At 38.4% G+C, this 15,805-nt stretch overlaps 1 protein-coding gene across 1 annotated transcript in view; it reads left to right on the top strand.

Annotated features, from left to right (window-relative positions):
- The window catches only part of Pcsk5 (proprotein convertase subtilisin/kexin type 5), a 351,177-nt gene that overhangs the window by 68,801 nt on the left and 266,571 nt on the right, over window positions 1–15,805 (top strand). The window contains exons 4-5 of the mRNA XM_013018392.1: window positions 7,701–7,844; window positions 9,808–9,884. Coding sequence (XP_012873846.1) covers window positions 7,701–7,844; window positions 9,808–9,884 — 221 coding nt within the window. The remainder of the gene's footprint in view (window positions 1–7,700; window positions 7,845–9,807; window positions 9,885–15,805) is intronic.

Raw genomic sequence — 15,805 nt, 5'->3', positions numbered from 1 at the left:
AAAACAACTATTCAATACTGGAGCTTCTGTGGTTCCTAAGGAAAAGTTGGCTCAATTGTAACAAAATTGTAAAGAACTCCGGATATAAAGTTAAAAACACATTTCTCTTAATGTATTTCAAAGTCTTTTTCATTTCCTTCATACCTGTTATGTGATCGTTATATGTTTGTGTCTACTTATTTGCCTACTTATTTATTATTCATTCACTCCAGCTGATTATAAACTTTGTAAAGGTCAGATCATGTACTTTTTTTCATTCCCTGATGTGTACTTACCATTAAGGATTGGTTGGAAAATAAAACACGCACAGATGTGAACCAGTAAATGTTTGAACAGTTAAAGGATGGAAAGAAACTCTATTGCAATTGCTATCTCTCTGGCTCTTATGTGGTAAAATTATTATTTAATGACTATACTAATGATTGCCAACTTAGTGGCTCAGAACCCCCCCCCCCATCTTTCTCTTTTTCTCTGTGTACGCATTCTGGCACTTGAACTCAGAGCCTGGGCACTGTCATCAAGGCTAACACTCTACCGTGTGAGCAACAGCTCCACTTCCAGCCTTTTGCTGCTTAATTGGAGATATGAGTCTCTTGAACTTTACAGCCAAGGCTGGCTTGGAATCTTGGTGCTCATATCTTAGCCACTAGGGTAGCTAGGATTACAGGTGTGAGCCACTGATGCCTGGCTCAGGTTTTTGGTGGTACAAAAGGAAGATATATCAGTATAAATCATATTTCTGTGCTTTGAGTTTTCTCTTTACCTAAACTCGCAACATGTGATAGGCCATCTTTATGATGTGCTGAGCCTAGCCCCCTCAGTCACATGACCACAAGGGAAAGAACCAGCTCTCGAAGGGGTCCAGTGTAGCTAGGCTTTCATGTTGAGTACATAGAGGTTATTAAATACGCTTTCAGTGCATGATATTTTCAACTTACTCTGGAATTATTTCGGCGGAGGGAGGAGGCAAAAGCCCAATGTAAGTTGAGGGATATCAGTACATCCTTCACAAGGACTTGTGGGTAACTCAGCTGTGACAAATGCACATTAATAACTCCTCTGCATAAGGCTGATGATTTTCCAAGTTTTATTTTATACGAGTGAAAAAAGTGATAATAACTTCTGTGCTAGCCAAGTCACCAGATGCCTCTAGCTCCATGGGCGTGTTACACATGGATAATTTAGGACAGCCCCAAGTGACAGCCACACAGCTAAAGCTACTCAACCCATGCAACTGTGAATCATAAAAATGAATGCTTCCGACCATTATTTTCTGGGGAATCGGTACAGCATAGAGGGGGAAAGGTGACAAAGTGAACTTGATCTGTCGGTTCTAACACTTTCCTCTTTTTTTTGGGGGGGGGGGAGGTCAGCACACTACTCAGGCAAATAAAGGCCATTATATATACTGAACCTATTTCTTAATAGATAAAAGCAAAAAGACTAGTTTTACCTGAATAATGTATCGTATTCAAGAAGGAAACAAATGGGGGTTTCTGGGTAGGCTTAGTGTTGTTGTCAGGAAAACAAACTGAATTTGTGTTTTGTCTGCAACCAGTAATGGTCTATGTGGGTTTTGACTACCCTACCTCTTTTTTATTTAGAGAGTGCAAATGTTGACATATTGATAGTATTCCTTATTTTCAGGGCTTCTGAATTTTACAACTACCACAGATTTCCAGTAGAAATGAATATATTTGAAGCAATAGCTGATAGGAAGGCCCAGCGAACATCTCTCAAGGACTTCAGAATGTTGATCCAGTAATCCCATTTATCTGGAGCTAGCCAAAGCAAAAAACTTGTCATCACTCATTTGAAACTGCACATCTTCTTTATTTTTACAAATAATTTCAATGCAACAATCCGTCTTTCTTGCTCTTTAAAAGCATCCATTGAATGACTTTAAAAAATAAAATTTCTTGTTATTATTAAGGTACAGAGAAGTTACCATTTCATAAATCAGGTAATGAGCAGAATCCTCTTTGCTTTCCTCCAGATTCCCCCAAGTTGCATAGTTCATTTTCTTGAATGACTTTTTTGAGACAAAAATTAAGGGGAACCACAGTTGATGTTTATGGCCAGAGTTTTCCTACTCTACATATTAAGTTTAAACAGATCACACTTATGTTCTATTTGGAAATTTAAATGCCACTTACTGTCAGAAAGAATAGAGCCACATTTGATCTCTCATTGTTCTTGTCTTATATTTGTTCCCTCTATGATTTCACTTTGGTCAAAAATATCCTTTGAATACATCTAATCTGTTTTATGCTACTGACAAAGTTAAAGTGCCTTTTACTGTTCAGTAGTTCCACAGGATCCTAGAAAAATGTGCCACCTTCCTTAAGAATATGGGGTTGAAATGTAATGCTGAATATATTTTTTATTTGTCTTTCTAACTATTCATCTACCTATCTATTCATCTATGCACCCCCATCCCCCCATCCCCTTACCCATCTATCTATCCATCTATCCATCCATCCATCCGTCTGTCCATCCATGTAAGAGATAATAAACATTGTCAAAATCTGATTGCAGAATAATTGAAGTTTGAGAGGATGGCATATGGATGGGTTTACTTACTATCTGTCCAACTAAAAGATTCATGTTTTCTCACCTGAGAAAGCAGTCTTTGCCTTTATGCTCTGTATTGTCATTCAGAAGGGAATACAAATGAAGATGATATGTTATTAAAGTTACATTAAAATATTTCCAGATTTCCCCTCTTTGACCTGATAAATCTCTAAATTTAGGGAAAAAAATGCTTTTCCTTGTTTTTTTTTCTTAAAATTCTTTTGTGACTTAAGAAAATAAAATAGGACAATTGAGTACTACAGCCTGTTGGTTTTGATTATCCAAACATATTGTACTCTGCTCATTTTAAAGAAAGTAAAAAAAAAAATTACCTTGTATTACCTTGACCTCTGAGTCCTTGGTGAATAAAGAGGAGGCAGGCGCTTTCTGTGCAGATTTATGCAATACAGGGAAGAAAAAGGGTGAAGAGTTCCATGTAAACAGAATTCTGTAAATGTACACAAAGAAATTGCATTATAGAAAAAAATAAGGATTGCCTCATGCTAATGCTGTCATATTTATTAAATAATGCAACTCCATTACTTCTAAATTCATTTTCATATGCCCCAGCATAAGAGTTGCTTCTTAGTTTTTAGCTATTAAGGAAAACATTTTTAATTGAGGTCATCTCTTCGCAAACACAATTCATTAATATACTAATTGCACTATTTGGAGAGAGGGTGGTATATTAGGAAATACCTGGTTTTTGATTTACACTTTTCCGGGAAGAAAGACATTTATTTGCTAAAGCCAAGTTTATCTTGAAATCATCAAAGAATTTGCTGCATGGCCCGGGGTGGAAGACAGTATTCAAATGGAGTCATTTACAGAAAAGCAGAGAAAGGTCGAGAAATGTTTGCCCTGTGTTCCAAAGAAAACAGACTGGCTCGTGATCTCTTCTGCCAGAAGTTTCTCAATAGGCAGGTAAAGATAATCGTTCACCTGCTATGGTGTCACGCCTATTCTTCTTCCAAAAAGGTTGAACATTATTCAGGGAATTTAGATTAACCCTCATACCAAGTGCATATCTTCTAGAATGCCTTCTGAAAGGTTCCATCCCATTTCTTATTTACTTTGACAAAACTTGATAATCAAGAACCAGTTTAAAATAATGTGTGAAAGAGAAAAAATTCCTCTCTCTCTCTCTCTGTGTGTGTGTGTGTGTGTGTGTGTGTGTTTGTGTGTGTGTGAGAGTGATAGTACTAAAGCTTGAATTCAGGGCTTTGCATTCTGAAACTTTTCACCTAATGGTTGGGACTTTAGTCGTTCACTTACAACATTTTTTTTGGAAATAAGAGTCTCTTGGATATGTCTGCCTAAGCCGCTCTAAACTGTGATCCTCAGATCTCAGCCTCTTAAGTAGCTAGGATTATAGGTATGAACCAGCAGGCCCCAACTGACTCCTAGACCTCTTACCTGCACTGTGTGTCAACTATGTGAGTTTTCAATCTTTACCATAACTAGTAATAAAGACTCAAAAACAAAAAAAAATTGACTGATCAGTATATCACTGGCTATTTAATATAGAAGTGAATCTCTTCTTAGTATTCACTTATAATTTCCTAAAAGATGTGTTGCAATTAAAGCAAATCAGAATATTAGATCACTAAGGTCTTATCAAACTAAATTCTACTTTATCAATTGAAAGCGCTGTCATAGTGCCAGTGTGATTTCTGTTCTTGGATTGCTACATCTGTGTTCTCCAACAACCAATCCTTATCTCTTCTTTATCTTCTTATGTGCAGGTGTTTGAGCCTGATCTGGGCTCTTTCTCTTTCAGTTTTTCTCTTGAGAGTTTCTATATCTCTGTGCACTGTTGACCTGATGTTTGAACTCTAGAAGATTAGCTAGGCTGATAAAGTCTTTCCTTTTAATAACGTAAGACAGACATTACCTCTTCTGAATGGTTGTTCCATGTTTTAAACAGTGCTACTCACATACACTGATTAATAAAATATTTAGCCATGTAGTTGTTAGTTTTATTTCACTTAAGAGAACATCAGTTTGTTCAATCTATTAACATTTTTAAGCTTCAGATTTTATAGCCAATGCCAAATATATTATGACCTTACTGACCTGATCAGATGTGTTTCTTTTTAAACTCTGGGCCTAGGCGCTGTCCCTAAGCTGTTCAGCTCAAGGCTTAGCACTCTACCACTTGAGCCACAGTGCCACTTCCAGTTTTCTGGAGATAATAGTCCCACAGACTTTCCTGCCCGGGCTGGCTTTGAACGGTGATCCTCACTCAGCCTCCTGAGTAGCTAGGATTAGCCACCGGCACCTGGCCAGATGTGTTTCTTAGTGTGTCTCTGAAACAGATTTTTTTGCACTTAATTCTGCTTTCTTACCAACATTGTGTGATCAGAATTGAGTCTGATCAGCCCCTGAATTAATAATAATGAACTATAGATGTTTTCAATGCTAGCAAATTATTGGCAGCGTACTAAATGTCATTTCAAGGGTTGAGCCTAAAGCTCCATGGTAGAGCTACTGCTTTCCATGTACAAGTTATCGGATCTCTCTCTCTCTCTCTCTCTCTCTCTCTCTCTCTCTCTCTCTCTCTCTCTCTCTCTCTCACACACACACACACACACACACACACACCACAGAATAGCTCATTGGAAACCCTGAAAAATTTGGGAATTAAAAAAATGCTGTTGAGAGTCCCCCCCCCTTAGTCTGAAGAAAACGAAGATGAGAATGTAACAAGCGTGTTTATTTGGGGTATAAACTGTTCTTTCATTGAGCAAACACTGTGATATGTTTATGAAGCCCTGAGAGACCCGAGTGCATCCCTCGTGGTTTATAAGCAGGATAGCTCATCACTCTGGTATGGAAAAGGCGATTTCTTGAACTCAGAAAACACGCTCTTTAAAATCACATTCCTAGAAAGAATAAAGGTTCTTGTGGTAAAAGATTGGGAAACCTTTGTTTCTTTTGGCAACTTTTTCTCTTTTTTACCCCCTGAATTGTTTCTAGCTACTTAGTTATCTGTGCATGCAGACTTACTGAAATCCGATTTACTAAGGTGCCCATTTACTAAGGTGCATAGTTTAGTATAAATCTGTATCTTGTATAACTATGCACATATGTGTTTCTTCAGCTTCAACATGCTGTTCATACCTGATTGGCTCCATTGGAGGGTTCTAGGCTTTGCAAGCATGAATCACTTGAAGTATATTTAAAAAAACTCAGGTTCACAAGGACAATTTAGAGTTCTTATTTAAGTGACCTCTAACCCATTCCTCATTTTTAGGAAGCACTCTATGGCTTGGAACACACACACACACACACACACACACACACGAATGTCTGCTGTATTACTTTATCTAAATGAATGCATCAATTGAATATTTCCTCTTCTCACAGCATTGTAGCGCAGATGTAAGAAAAAGAAAGGAGGTCTTACCAAAATATTTAATGGTAAAGGCAGACTCAACAGAAGCAAAGAAGTTAAAAGGCAAAACTAGTTGCTGTACTTCTCACACACATGGTTTTCATAGACAGCTGGTTTCCTTCAATTTTCATAATTAAAGTTTCAGACAGCATCCCTGTATTCCAAGATGGTTATCCCATTTTCGGGTTGCCTATTTCCTGTACATTTCCTTCCTCCAGCCCACCTCTTGGCCACATTAACATTACTTTCTGTCACAATCATTCCTGCAGGTGGTCACAGCAGATTTTGAAAAGAAAAAGAAATGGAAATCTGTTCAGGTTGCTTTGCGTTAAATTAGCATAGTTAGTGAAGAAAGGCCTAGCCTCTTGGCTACTATGAGTGTTCTGAAAAAATGTGTCTATTTCAGAAATCTGCACTCATTTCTTTATAAGTTGTGATCATCAAATGTGAGTCGGCTGATTCTCTGCAGAAAGCGACAGTGGTGAACTGGGAAGTCAAGCTGAACTTGGGGGGAAAAAAGTGTCCTCATGAAAATGGAGCAACTGTTTTTGGGATTTTAGGTGAGGCTTACTTTAAGTCAGTTTGGGAGACAAAACTTATGCAAGTTTTAACAATCAATAATAATTATGTAGGCATTAGGTTGTTCAGAGTGAGGGAGTGTGTGTGTGTGTGTGTGTGTGTGTGTGTGAGGGGGTGGAGGGAGGGAGAGAGAGATGACCCATGATGTAATGGAGACTCCACCCAGAGCAGAGAAAACTTGCTATTCTTTTCCATCCCTTGGTGAATGGAAGCAAGCGGATCTTGGTGAACAGGCAGTGCGCTGGGTTAGCTGGTGTTGCTATGACATTCTCAAGCAGCTCTTGCTTTTCTGTCTCTTCTGAGTCTCAAGAAGCTGTGAAACAGCACCACTCAGAGGGATATTTCAAAGAGATGGACTTGAAAGGAACAATTGTGTGGGTTGGACAAATGCTAGTAAATGGTATCGGGAAAAGCCTCAGGCTCCGTTCCTTTTTCAGTGTGGCTGGGCAATGCAGCCGCGGCAGAATGAAATTTCTACACATAACGAGACAAGGGTCCACATTTTCCATCCTGCCCTCACACACGTCTTCCTGTGGAGGGAGCTTGTCTGGACTTTGCATTATTCTTTCCTTTCCCAAAGAAGTGCTCCACACGCCTCTCAGCTTCTATAAATTAAGGTAACACAGCCATTGTTGATGTAGTGAAAGGAGTTAAGAAAACATTATTATTATTATTATTATTATTATTATTCATGAGTCTCTCATAGTAGCACACCTCTAGCGAAAGTCACAGAAAGCACCTGAGTGGGTTTCAGTTGTGGCAGGATTGGTTTCTTGGTGCCTGGCTAAGAAACAGAAATAGCTTCTGTTCTTCAATGGCCTTGTTTGGGTTTATAAACAAAATGCTATGATGATGATTATTTATATCTCATTCATACATGTTAATAATTGAATTATCTGTTACTCTACTGTTGAGATACTTGCTCTGTATGTTTTCTCGAAGTAAATATGCTATCAGAACAGATCACAGATGATGATCCTATTTCTCCCCTTCCTATCTTCTCCACATTATTCTGCTGGAGATCTCTGTTTCTTCTCTACCAGCAATCTACTCAGTGCTGATCATTTGAACAGGTAATCTTCTACAAGTGGGTAATACCCTCTCCAAATTTTCTTATCCTTGAGTAATCTGCAGTGTCCTTTTTCTTTAGCACTGCAGTGACAACACACACCCCTGCCAATCAGACATGAATATTGAAGGAGCCTGGAAGAGAGGCTACACGGGAAAGAACATTGTCGTGACCATTCTGGATGATGGTATTGAAAGGACCCACCCTGATCTGATGCAAAACTATGTGAGTATTTGCTGCATCTGGAAGTCTCTCTGCCTTGGCATCAGCGTGATTTTCTGTTAGGACTATCAGAATGTACAGGAACTACTGCAAAAGGTAGTATTTGATGCAACAGGCACTACTTGTTAAAGGAAGCTTCAAGCTAACACTTTGCTACTTTTGGATGTCCTGAATGCCCTGACCTATAAAAAGAAAGCTGGAAGGGAGCAGAAATCCCACCCACTGCCAGGTTCATGCCTGTAATTCCAGCTACTCAGGAGTCTGAGATTTGGGATGGTAGTTCAAAGCCAGCCGGGGAAGGAAAGACCATATAGCTCTTGTTTCCAGTTTGCCAGCATAAAGCCACGAGTAGCGCTATGTTTCAAGTTGTAGAGCTCCAGCTTTTAATAACAACAAAAAACTAAAGGACAGTGTCCAGGCCCCAAGTTCAAGCCCAGTATCAAGAGAAAAAAAAAAGGGCGGGGAGGGGGAAAGCACTGCAAAATCATTTAGTTATCTTCTGCACAGTAGTTGAGTAACAGTCCACGTCCTACATCCAGACAATTTTAGATAAACTTGGACCTTTTCACCACATAGGATTTAAAAGCTTAAAAGGAACTTCCATTTAGTCTCCTCATTTGATAGGCACAACAAGTGAAGGCTGAAGACCAAAGTGAATTACTCAGGGTTAGATCTAAGGTCAAACAAACTCTGGCTGCTTGTGCCCTAGTGATGATGTCTTTTCTTGTCACATGCAAAAAGGGTTTTGCCACTTGCTGCTGCTACAAGCTACAGATGACTATTTGATCAAATGCAAACAGCTTCTACCTCATTGTGATTGCAATCTTTTCCTCATTCGTTTTATTCTCTCCCAGAAAAAAAAAATTCTCTAGAATAACCTGTGTAGTTCACCACCTTGGTGCCTCTTAGCTCTCCTTCTGAGAGCCAGAGCAATCAGAGAAAATATATTAGATAAGGCATCAAAAGGCTTGGGGCCCAGACTTGGTTTGTTTCATACAAAACAAAGGCTAGAGATTAACCTGCTGGGAGCCTCTGTTACATTAGTTTTAAGCCAAAGCCCAAATACTTCTTGCTTTCAGAAACATGACCCTTTGATAAAGACAGAAAACAGATAGTGTTGGCTTTCGCTTACATTAAAATTATGGTTATTCATAAAGCATATGAAAATTTACAACCCCAATAGAATAACCATAGTGATATAAATTTGAACAATGAAAGGGACAGTAAACTCTGAGTATCATAGAGATTTTTTCATAATCTTTCAAAACAGAAAAAGAGAAAAAAGAAACCAAGTAAGTCCATATTTGGTTTTCTCATTCTGAAACCGTGGCGTAGGCAAACCTTTCTCATCATTTTGGATATTCCAGAGCTTGGAGTATTAGTAAAAGTCTGAACTGTAGGCTCTTCCATAGTAGGTACAATACCTCAAAGGAGATAGGTTACTTGATAACCATCCCAAGATACTTGATAGAATACTTGATAATTTTAATTGGCTTGCCCCTTTCATTCAAATAATTTTATCTCCTAATCATCGAATTATGATGAAGTTACTTACTCTAGACATCAGGTAAGAAATAGAGAACGGGTCTGGAGAATAAATCAGTGCTTCTATATATGCAGCAGTACGTCCTTAAAAAGTTCAGTCATTGAGGACATCTTTGAATGATGCACATTTCATGAACTAGGTCCCTCTGGGTATTGAGAGAAAAAATACAGGCCTGGCTGAACCAGACTCTCCTTTGGACTGTGTAGAATACTTCCTCACTTAAGGAGAAACAATGCAGCCTTGATTATTATTACTGAAGCAACATTCTCTTGCTAAAGCCTCCTGATAGCAGTGAACCACGAGTGTATTAGTTAACCTAATTTCTCTCTTGCAGAAATGTGTTTAAGAATGCATGAGCCTGCGGGTCAATGGCTAATTAATGGCTCTTTCTCCCTCTCCCTCTTTCCTCTGTGGCCATAGGATGCGCTGGCCAGTTGTGATGTGAATGGGAATGACTTGGATCCAATGCCTCGTTACGATGCGAGCAATGAAAACAAGTAAGGCTCGAGTGATGGGTAACCGGCAGGGAGGGTTTCCTGAGAGCAAAAAGCAAAAGGGAAGTATTTTCAAAACCCTTGTTATCAAATGATCTGTGATTTACCACAAGATGAATAATTGTTTTTCCACTAAAGTTCCTGGGATAGACAAAGGATGGTCTACATACTAAGCCCGGCCCGCACAGAGTCCGCTGGCTCAGCATTGGCAAAACTTGTAAGATGTCACTCCTGAGATAATTAGTCTATGACCCTTTTGTTTAGGGAGAGGAGAAACAGAAGAGTTCCTTTATTCTATTAAATTCAACAGATTTAATTGGATGCTGCATTTGGGGTAATTGCCAGAAGCTTTCTTATTTTATTTCTCCTTGCTTTCTTCTTTCTGTAAGTGATTGGGTTTTCCACTAATGTATAATGGAACACTGAGAAGAATTAGTGCTAGTAAATGGGATGTGGAACGTGGTACCTTTCCTATTTCCCCCGTCCATTCAAGCGGCACATTTCCATGTTCTAGTTAGTATGGTGGTGTTTAGTGAGTACAGATGAAAATATACCTCCGCTTGATTAATATAATACTTACCACTCTTCTGTAAGTAGAAATGATTTTTCTTACCTAAAATGTCTCAGTTTCTTTAGAAGTTCAGTAGGGATTTCTGGTCACTGTATCACATTAATTAAATGTGTTTTTTTCCTTTTATTTCAAAGCTTCTCCAATATAATTGTCATACATGTAAATATGCGCTTACATGCTATACCTTGAGAAATCCTATGAAACTGCAATAAAAACCATTTTATTATGTGCTATTTCCAATCTACTTTTTCCCCCCTTAGGGAGAAATGCTTTGCTATTATTATATGATTAAGTAAGTCAGGAAGTTTAGATGAAATCATATGACCTAAAAATTATGATGGTAATGTGGGTCTTTTTTTTCACCATCTACAAAGAAATCTCATCAAAGAGACTTCTTTGTAGAAGCATGCTGCTTGTGAATACGTGTAATCAATAAATCTGACTGGTCAGAATCGGAGGAAATTTATATACATAGACATATCCAGACCTTTGAAACAAAAAGACGAAGGGACTAGTTGGTCTGGATAGTTTTATTTTACACCTTGCTGTTATTGCAATGATTAGTGATTTTCACACATGGAGGTATAGTTTCAGACAACGTGAGCTGGTGTTTTCTAGCCTAATTACAAACTCAAATAAAAAAAATCACTGGAGAGTTGATTTGTTTAAGATTTAAAAAGACACACTACTAGAATGTATGTCTGGGAGCCTTGGGAATGTGAGAAACCTCAGTATTTTCAATTTTGCTCTAAATCTAAGAAAGATTTGCTAAAACAAAAATAAGATACCACTGATAAATTTCAATATAAACTTCATTCTGCTATAATACAACATGTGCTTTCCTAAAAATAACAGCCGTCTGCAGAATCCTAAAACTCAGAGTAATAAAAAAAAGTTGAGTTGGAATCTAACACTTAAAAATGTCCCCCCCCCACACACTCTCTCTCTCTCTCTCTCACACACACACACACACACACAAATTAGCTGCAAAAATGACAACTCACGTTTTCACACATCAGATTGAAATATACATAATACTACAGTAAAAGTGTACTTGTGTGGTCATCACACCTGCTCCCAACCATGTACTCACCAGCCTGTGTGCAAGAGAAAAATAGTAAGGGGTGGCGTGTAAAGGTACTTATGAAGGTCAAGAATTCAAAGTTATAGATGCCAGGCACTGGTGGCTTATACTTGTAATTCTAGCTACTCAGGATTCTGAGATCTGAGAATTGTGGTTCAAAGCCAGCCTGGGGAGATAATCTATGAGACTTTATTTCCAGTTAACCAGCAAAAAAAGCTGGAAGTGAAGATATGGCTCATGTGGCAGAGTACTAGCTTTTTGTTAAAGTTCAAGTGACTTGCTGAATTGAAGCCTCTTTGTACAACTACATAAGAAAACTAACTAAATAAATAAAATTGCAAAAGAAAAACAGAAAAAAATTAAGTGAGAATGAGAGGCCTTGAGCTCAAGCCCCAGTACTAGTGCCATTTAAAAGGAAAATCAGAAAGCAGAGAAGAAAAACACGAGGAAGACACAAAGGAAAGGAAGTTAAGCAGAGTAAATGACACCTCTAGTATGGCCTATTTGTAAGGCTGGCAGCTCAGTGTTAGTATCAGATGTGGCTAATTATTGGTCATTATACCTCTGAAGTGCATAGTTTGTACTTGGCTCAATTCATCTGAGTGGTTTGTGTTTTGTTTTTTTTCAGAATCACCTAGAGTTTTGGGGAACAAAATGGTACATAAACACATGTAAGTTTCACATACGCTCAGGATATCTCCTAGAATATCAATCATACTAGAAGAAATTGTTCTTTAAAAGCAAGCAATATAGCAGTACTGAATATGCTGAATATACTAGAATTACAAATTCTAGATCAGTTAACACCCAACTTATCATACTGCAAATTAGAGGGACAAAGAGGCATTCTAGGTAGAAACCAGAGACCAATGTGTTTATCTCTCTACCCAACTGTATCTGAATCGAGGTGCAGTAGTTTTTCCACTGAAACTATTAGCTATAAGGATGACTCTTTTCCCAGATTGCATCTGATCTCACTAACTTTGCTAACTTAGGTATCTGTATCTAATAAAGACAATAATCATGAGTATTGTCTTAAATATAAATATATAAATCCCATTTTTCTGAAACTGTAGTCTTTGTGGATTCCTTTGCACCTTGACTTCCCTCCACGACTTCTGTGTATGAAGACTAACTGTGGTCATGCATACTCTGGGATATTCTGATATGTTTTGTTTTGGCCCATTCCAAGCATACTCCTTGAATCCTGGAACACACTAAGAGTTAGATTGCTGGAGGATGCCCACTGCATTGCATGCTATGCTTTGAAGTCTCTACAGAGCAATAAGGTAGTTTTAGTCAACAGTCCCCAGGGGTATAAAAATGTTATGGTATATCCACCATAGTTCTAGTTTATGCTGTGTTTTTTCATTGCTCACCGAGAGCACATCTTCAGGAAATTATGGTTAAAATTTCCTCTTTCCTCATTAGACCATCACTGCTCATTGAGGGACTCTGTCTTTAAAGCATGGATCCATAAATATATAATTCTCTTTAGATGGTAGCCATTTAGCAGGAAGAGTTGAATTGAAGTGTTAGATAGTTGACTTTTACTCCAGGCTTTCTTTGATTAGTTTTATGGTTTTTCCATCTAACTACTCTCACCTTTGTTGCTTTTTTTTTCTCATCTCTAAAGTAGCATGATAATACTTCGCTCTGAAGAATAACAATAAAATGTTTAAAGCACAAAGTTGACTACATAATCGGTGCTAGATAATTGTAGCTGTTATTACTGTAATTATGTGTTCTATTCATATATCAAATTCTTCATAATCAGTTGGAATTACAATTATCTCAAAATATGTGTGCAGATGCACACTTCAAATCTAACTTAAGGCTTCGATGTTTGTTTATTTCTAGAGTTAGAATTTTGGATGGAATATTCTGCCTCTTTCAGGGCTGGAATCTATGACCTTTAGTCCAAGCTGGGTTTTTTTTTTCCCCCATATCCCTCAGGAGAGCATGAATTTTTGAATGGGACGTAATATTTTTATTAGTTACTATCAGTATTCTTTTTGAGATAACATACAATTGGTACACTGAAGGAAGGCTGAAACTGGAGGTCCCTGGAACCCTGAGTTCTGATGAGATCCCAAGGGAGCCTTGGGTCCTGGGCTTAGTGTTGTCAGCTCTTCCGGGAAACAAAGCCCGCCACAGTCCTAGAAGTTGAGTTCTTTGCCAGTCTTGGATTTGATGTTTCTCTCTTGAGTGATTCTCAGGCTTTGGAAAACCACTGGAATGGCCAAGCCCTGAACTGGCTGAGCTCTTGTTGCCTCTGGGAACTGCCAGCTTCCCTATGTATAGCTGCTTCCCTCATGCAAAAGCCACTGGTCATGGATGTCTTCTAATGCTTTCTTGTTTCCCAAGCCCCTCGTTGTATCTCAGTCTCCAGGCCTGGTTGGCTCAAGGCAGCTACCATGCAAAGAATGAATTCCCTCGTCTCAAGTAGGAGGCCCTCCCACAAGATGGCACCTTGTTGCAGCTCATGGAGATAGGCGGATTGAAAGATTGTCCCGTCTGATGCTGGCTTTTTATACTGGGCTCGTCATTGACTCCAGCTCACTGCACTAGAGTTGAAAGCTTCCAAGAGGTGTGGATTTTCCCCATAACTAGGTTTAGTAGTTCCTGGAAGAGGTCAGCAGACTTAACTTTGTTTCTCCTCTTCTGCCAGGAACATTGTGTTGGTACCTAACCAATGCTGTTACCTAATTATGTCTGCCACCTTCGTGGTTTGATACATTTCAGCTCTCCCATTCCTCCCTTGGTGTTTCTTTAGTGCTTCTCTCAATTTTGTTCTTCTGAATATAGTCTCTACTTTGTCCCCTTATCTCTGCTTATTCACAGTATGATGGAGAAAACTTACACTCTGACATCTAATACTGTAATTTCTAATCATCGTCAGAATAGGGATGTTGACACTTCTCCTGGGCATCTACCCAGAACACCACAAGTCAGGAGACCATAAAGCCACTTGCACATCCATGTTCATTGCTGTACTATTCACAACAGCCAAGTTGTGGAAACAGCCCAAATATCCTACAATAGAAAAGTGAATTAAAAAAATGTGGTATCTATACACAGTGAAATTTTACACAACTATTAGAAAGAATAATGCCATTTGCAGGGAATGGAGAGACCAAGAACCTATTCTGTTAAGTGAGATAACTAGTGTGGAAACTCGACCTGAAATACCAGGACATATAAATTATAGAAGTCTTTAGGCATTCACAGGCAGTGAGACCAGAGGAACAGAAAGGCACAATGCCTAGGTGCATCTGATCATATCAAATAATGTTCGTTGAAATGAACAGTAGGAAAGAAAAACAAGAAGTCCTCCCCCTTTTGCTGTTTTTGTTTTCTTTCCTTGTTGTTCTATTTGTTCATTTATATGTCTTTGGGACTGTAAGGGGAAATACAGAAATGGAGGGACAAATGCAGCAGGGGTACTCACTGGACACTATGTTGAAAATGAACTAATTTATGGATGACAATGGGAGGAAAAAACTGAGAGAGAGCAAGAAAAGGTGTGGCATTGTCCAGAAAGAAATGTCCTCTTTACCTGACTTATATAACTGTAACCCCTCTGTACATCACCTTTATCATAACAATACAAATATACAAAAAGGAATTGGGATGTTGAAGCATATGCATATGCTATGCAAAAATGGCTTTTCATTGTACAGTCAGACTAGTAGGCTTAAGTCATACTTGAAGTTCTTTCATACTGACTGACTGGGTTGATTTGTTCATTTAACCAATGCATATTACTTGAGATTTTTGTGAATGGCTGGGCTGGTAAGTGAATACATTTATGAAATAATGGAGGGTATTTTAGTGGTTTGAATTGGGAGTTGACCTAGTAAGAAACTAATGCCTAAAGGGTTTTCAGAACTGACAGTATATACCCTCAGAATTTTATTCAATTTATCTTTCTTCAATTTACATACAAAGTACCAAAGCTTTAGGTTGAAGGAGATTCCTTTTCATGTCATTTTTCTTCAAGTTCTGAAACTATGGTTTGCCTGAACTAACTTATGCTAGAAAGATCATATTATAACAGAAGACCATGAAAACTGTCATCCAATTTGTCTTTGCCTTCATTCATCTTAACTTCAATTGTTATGGCTTAAAATAGAGAGCTCCTCCCTACAAAGGACAGTCTCCTAGCATTTTAGGCCACTGGTCCTATTTCTAATAAATGAATTCTTGATGCCTGAATTAGATCATCCTTTCCCTAGGTTGCTTCCTAGGAAATTTTCTGTCTGCATG

This window comes from Dipodomys ordii, unplaced genomic scaffold (assembly GCF_000151885.1).
Source record: "Dipodomys ordii isolate 6190 unplaced genomic scaffold, Dord_2.0 Scaffold40, whole genome shotgun sequence".
Classification (NCBI taxonomy): Eukaryota; Metazoa; Chordata; class Mammalia; order Rodentia; family Heteromyidae; genus Dipodomys; species Dipodomys ordii.
This window is presented reverse-complemented; position numbering and strand designations above follow the sequence as displayed.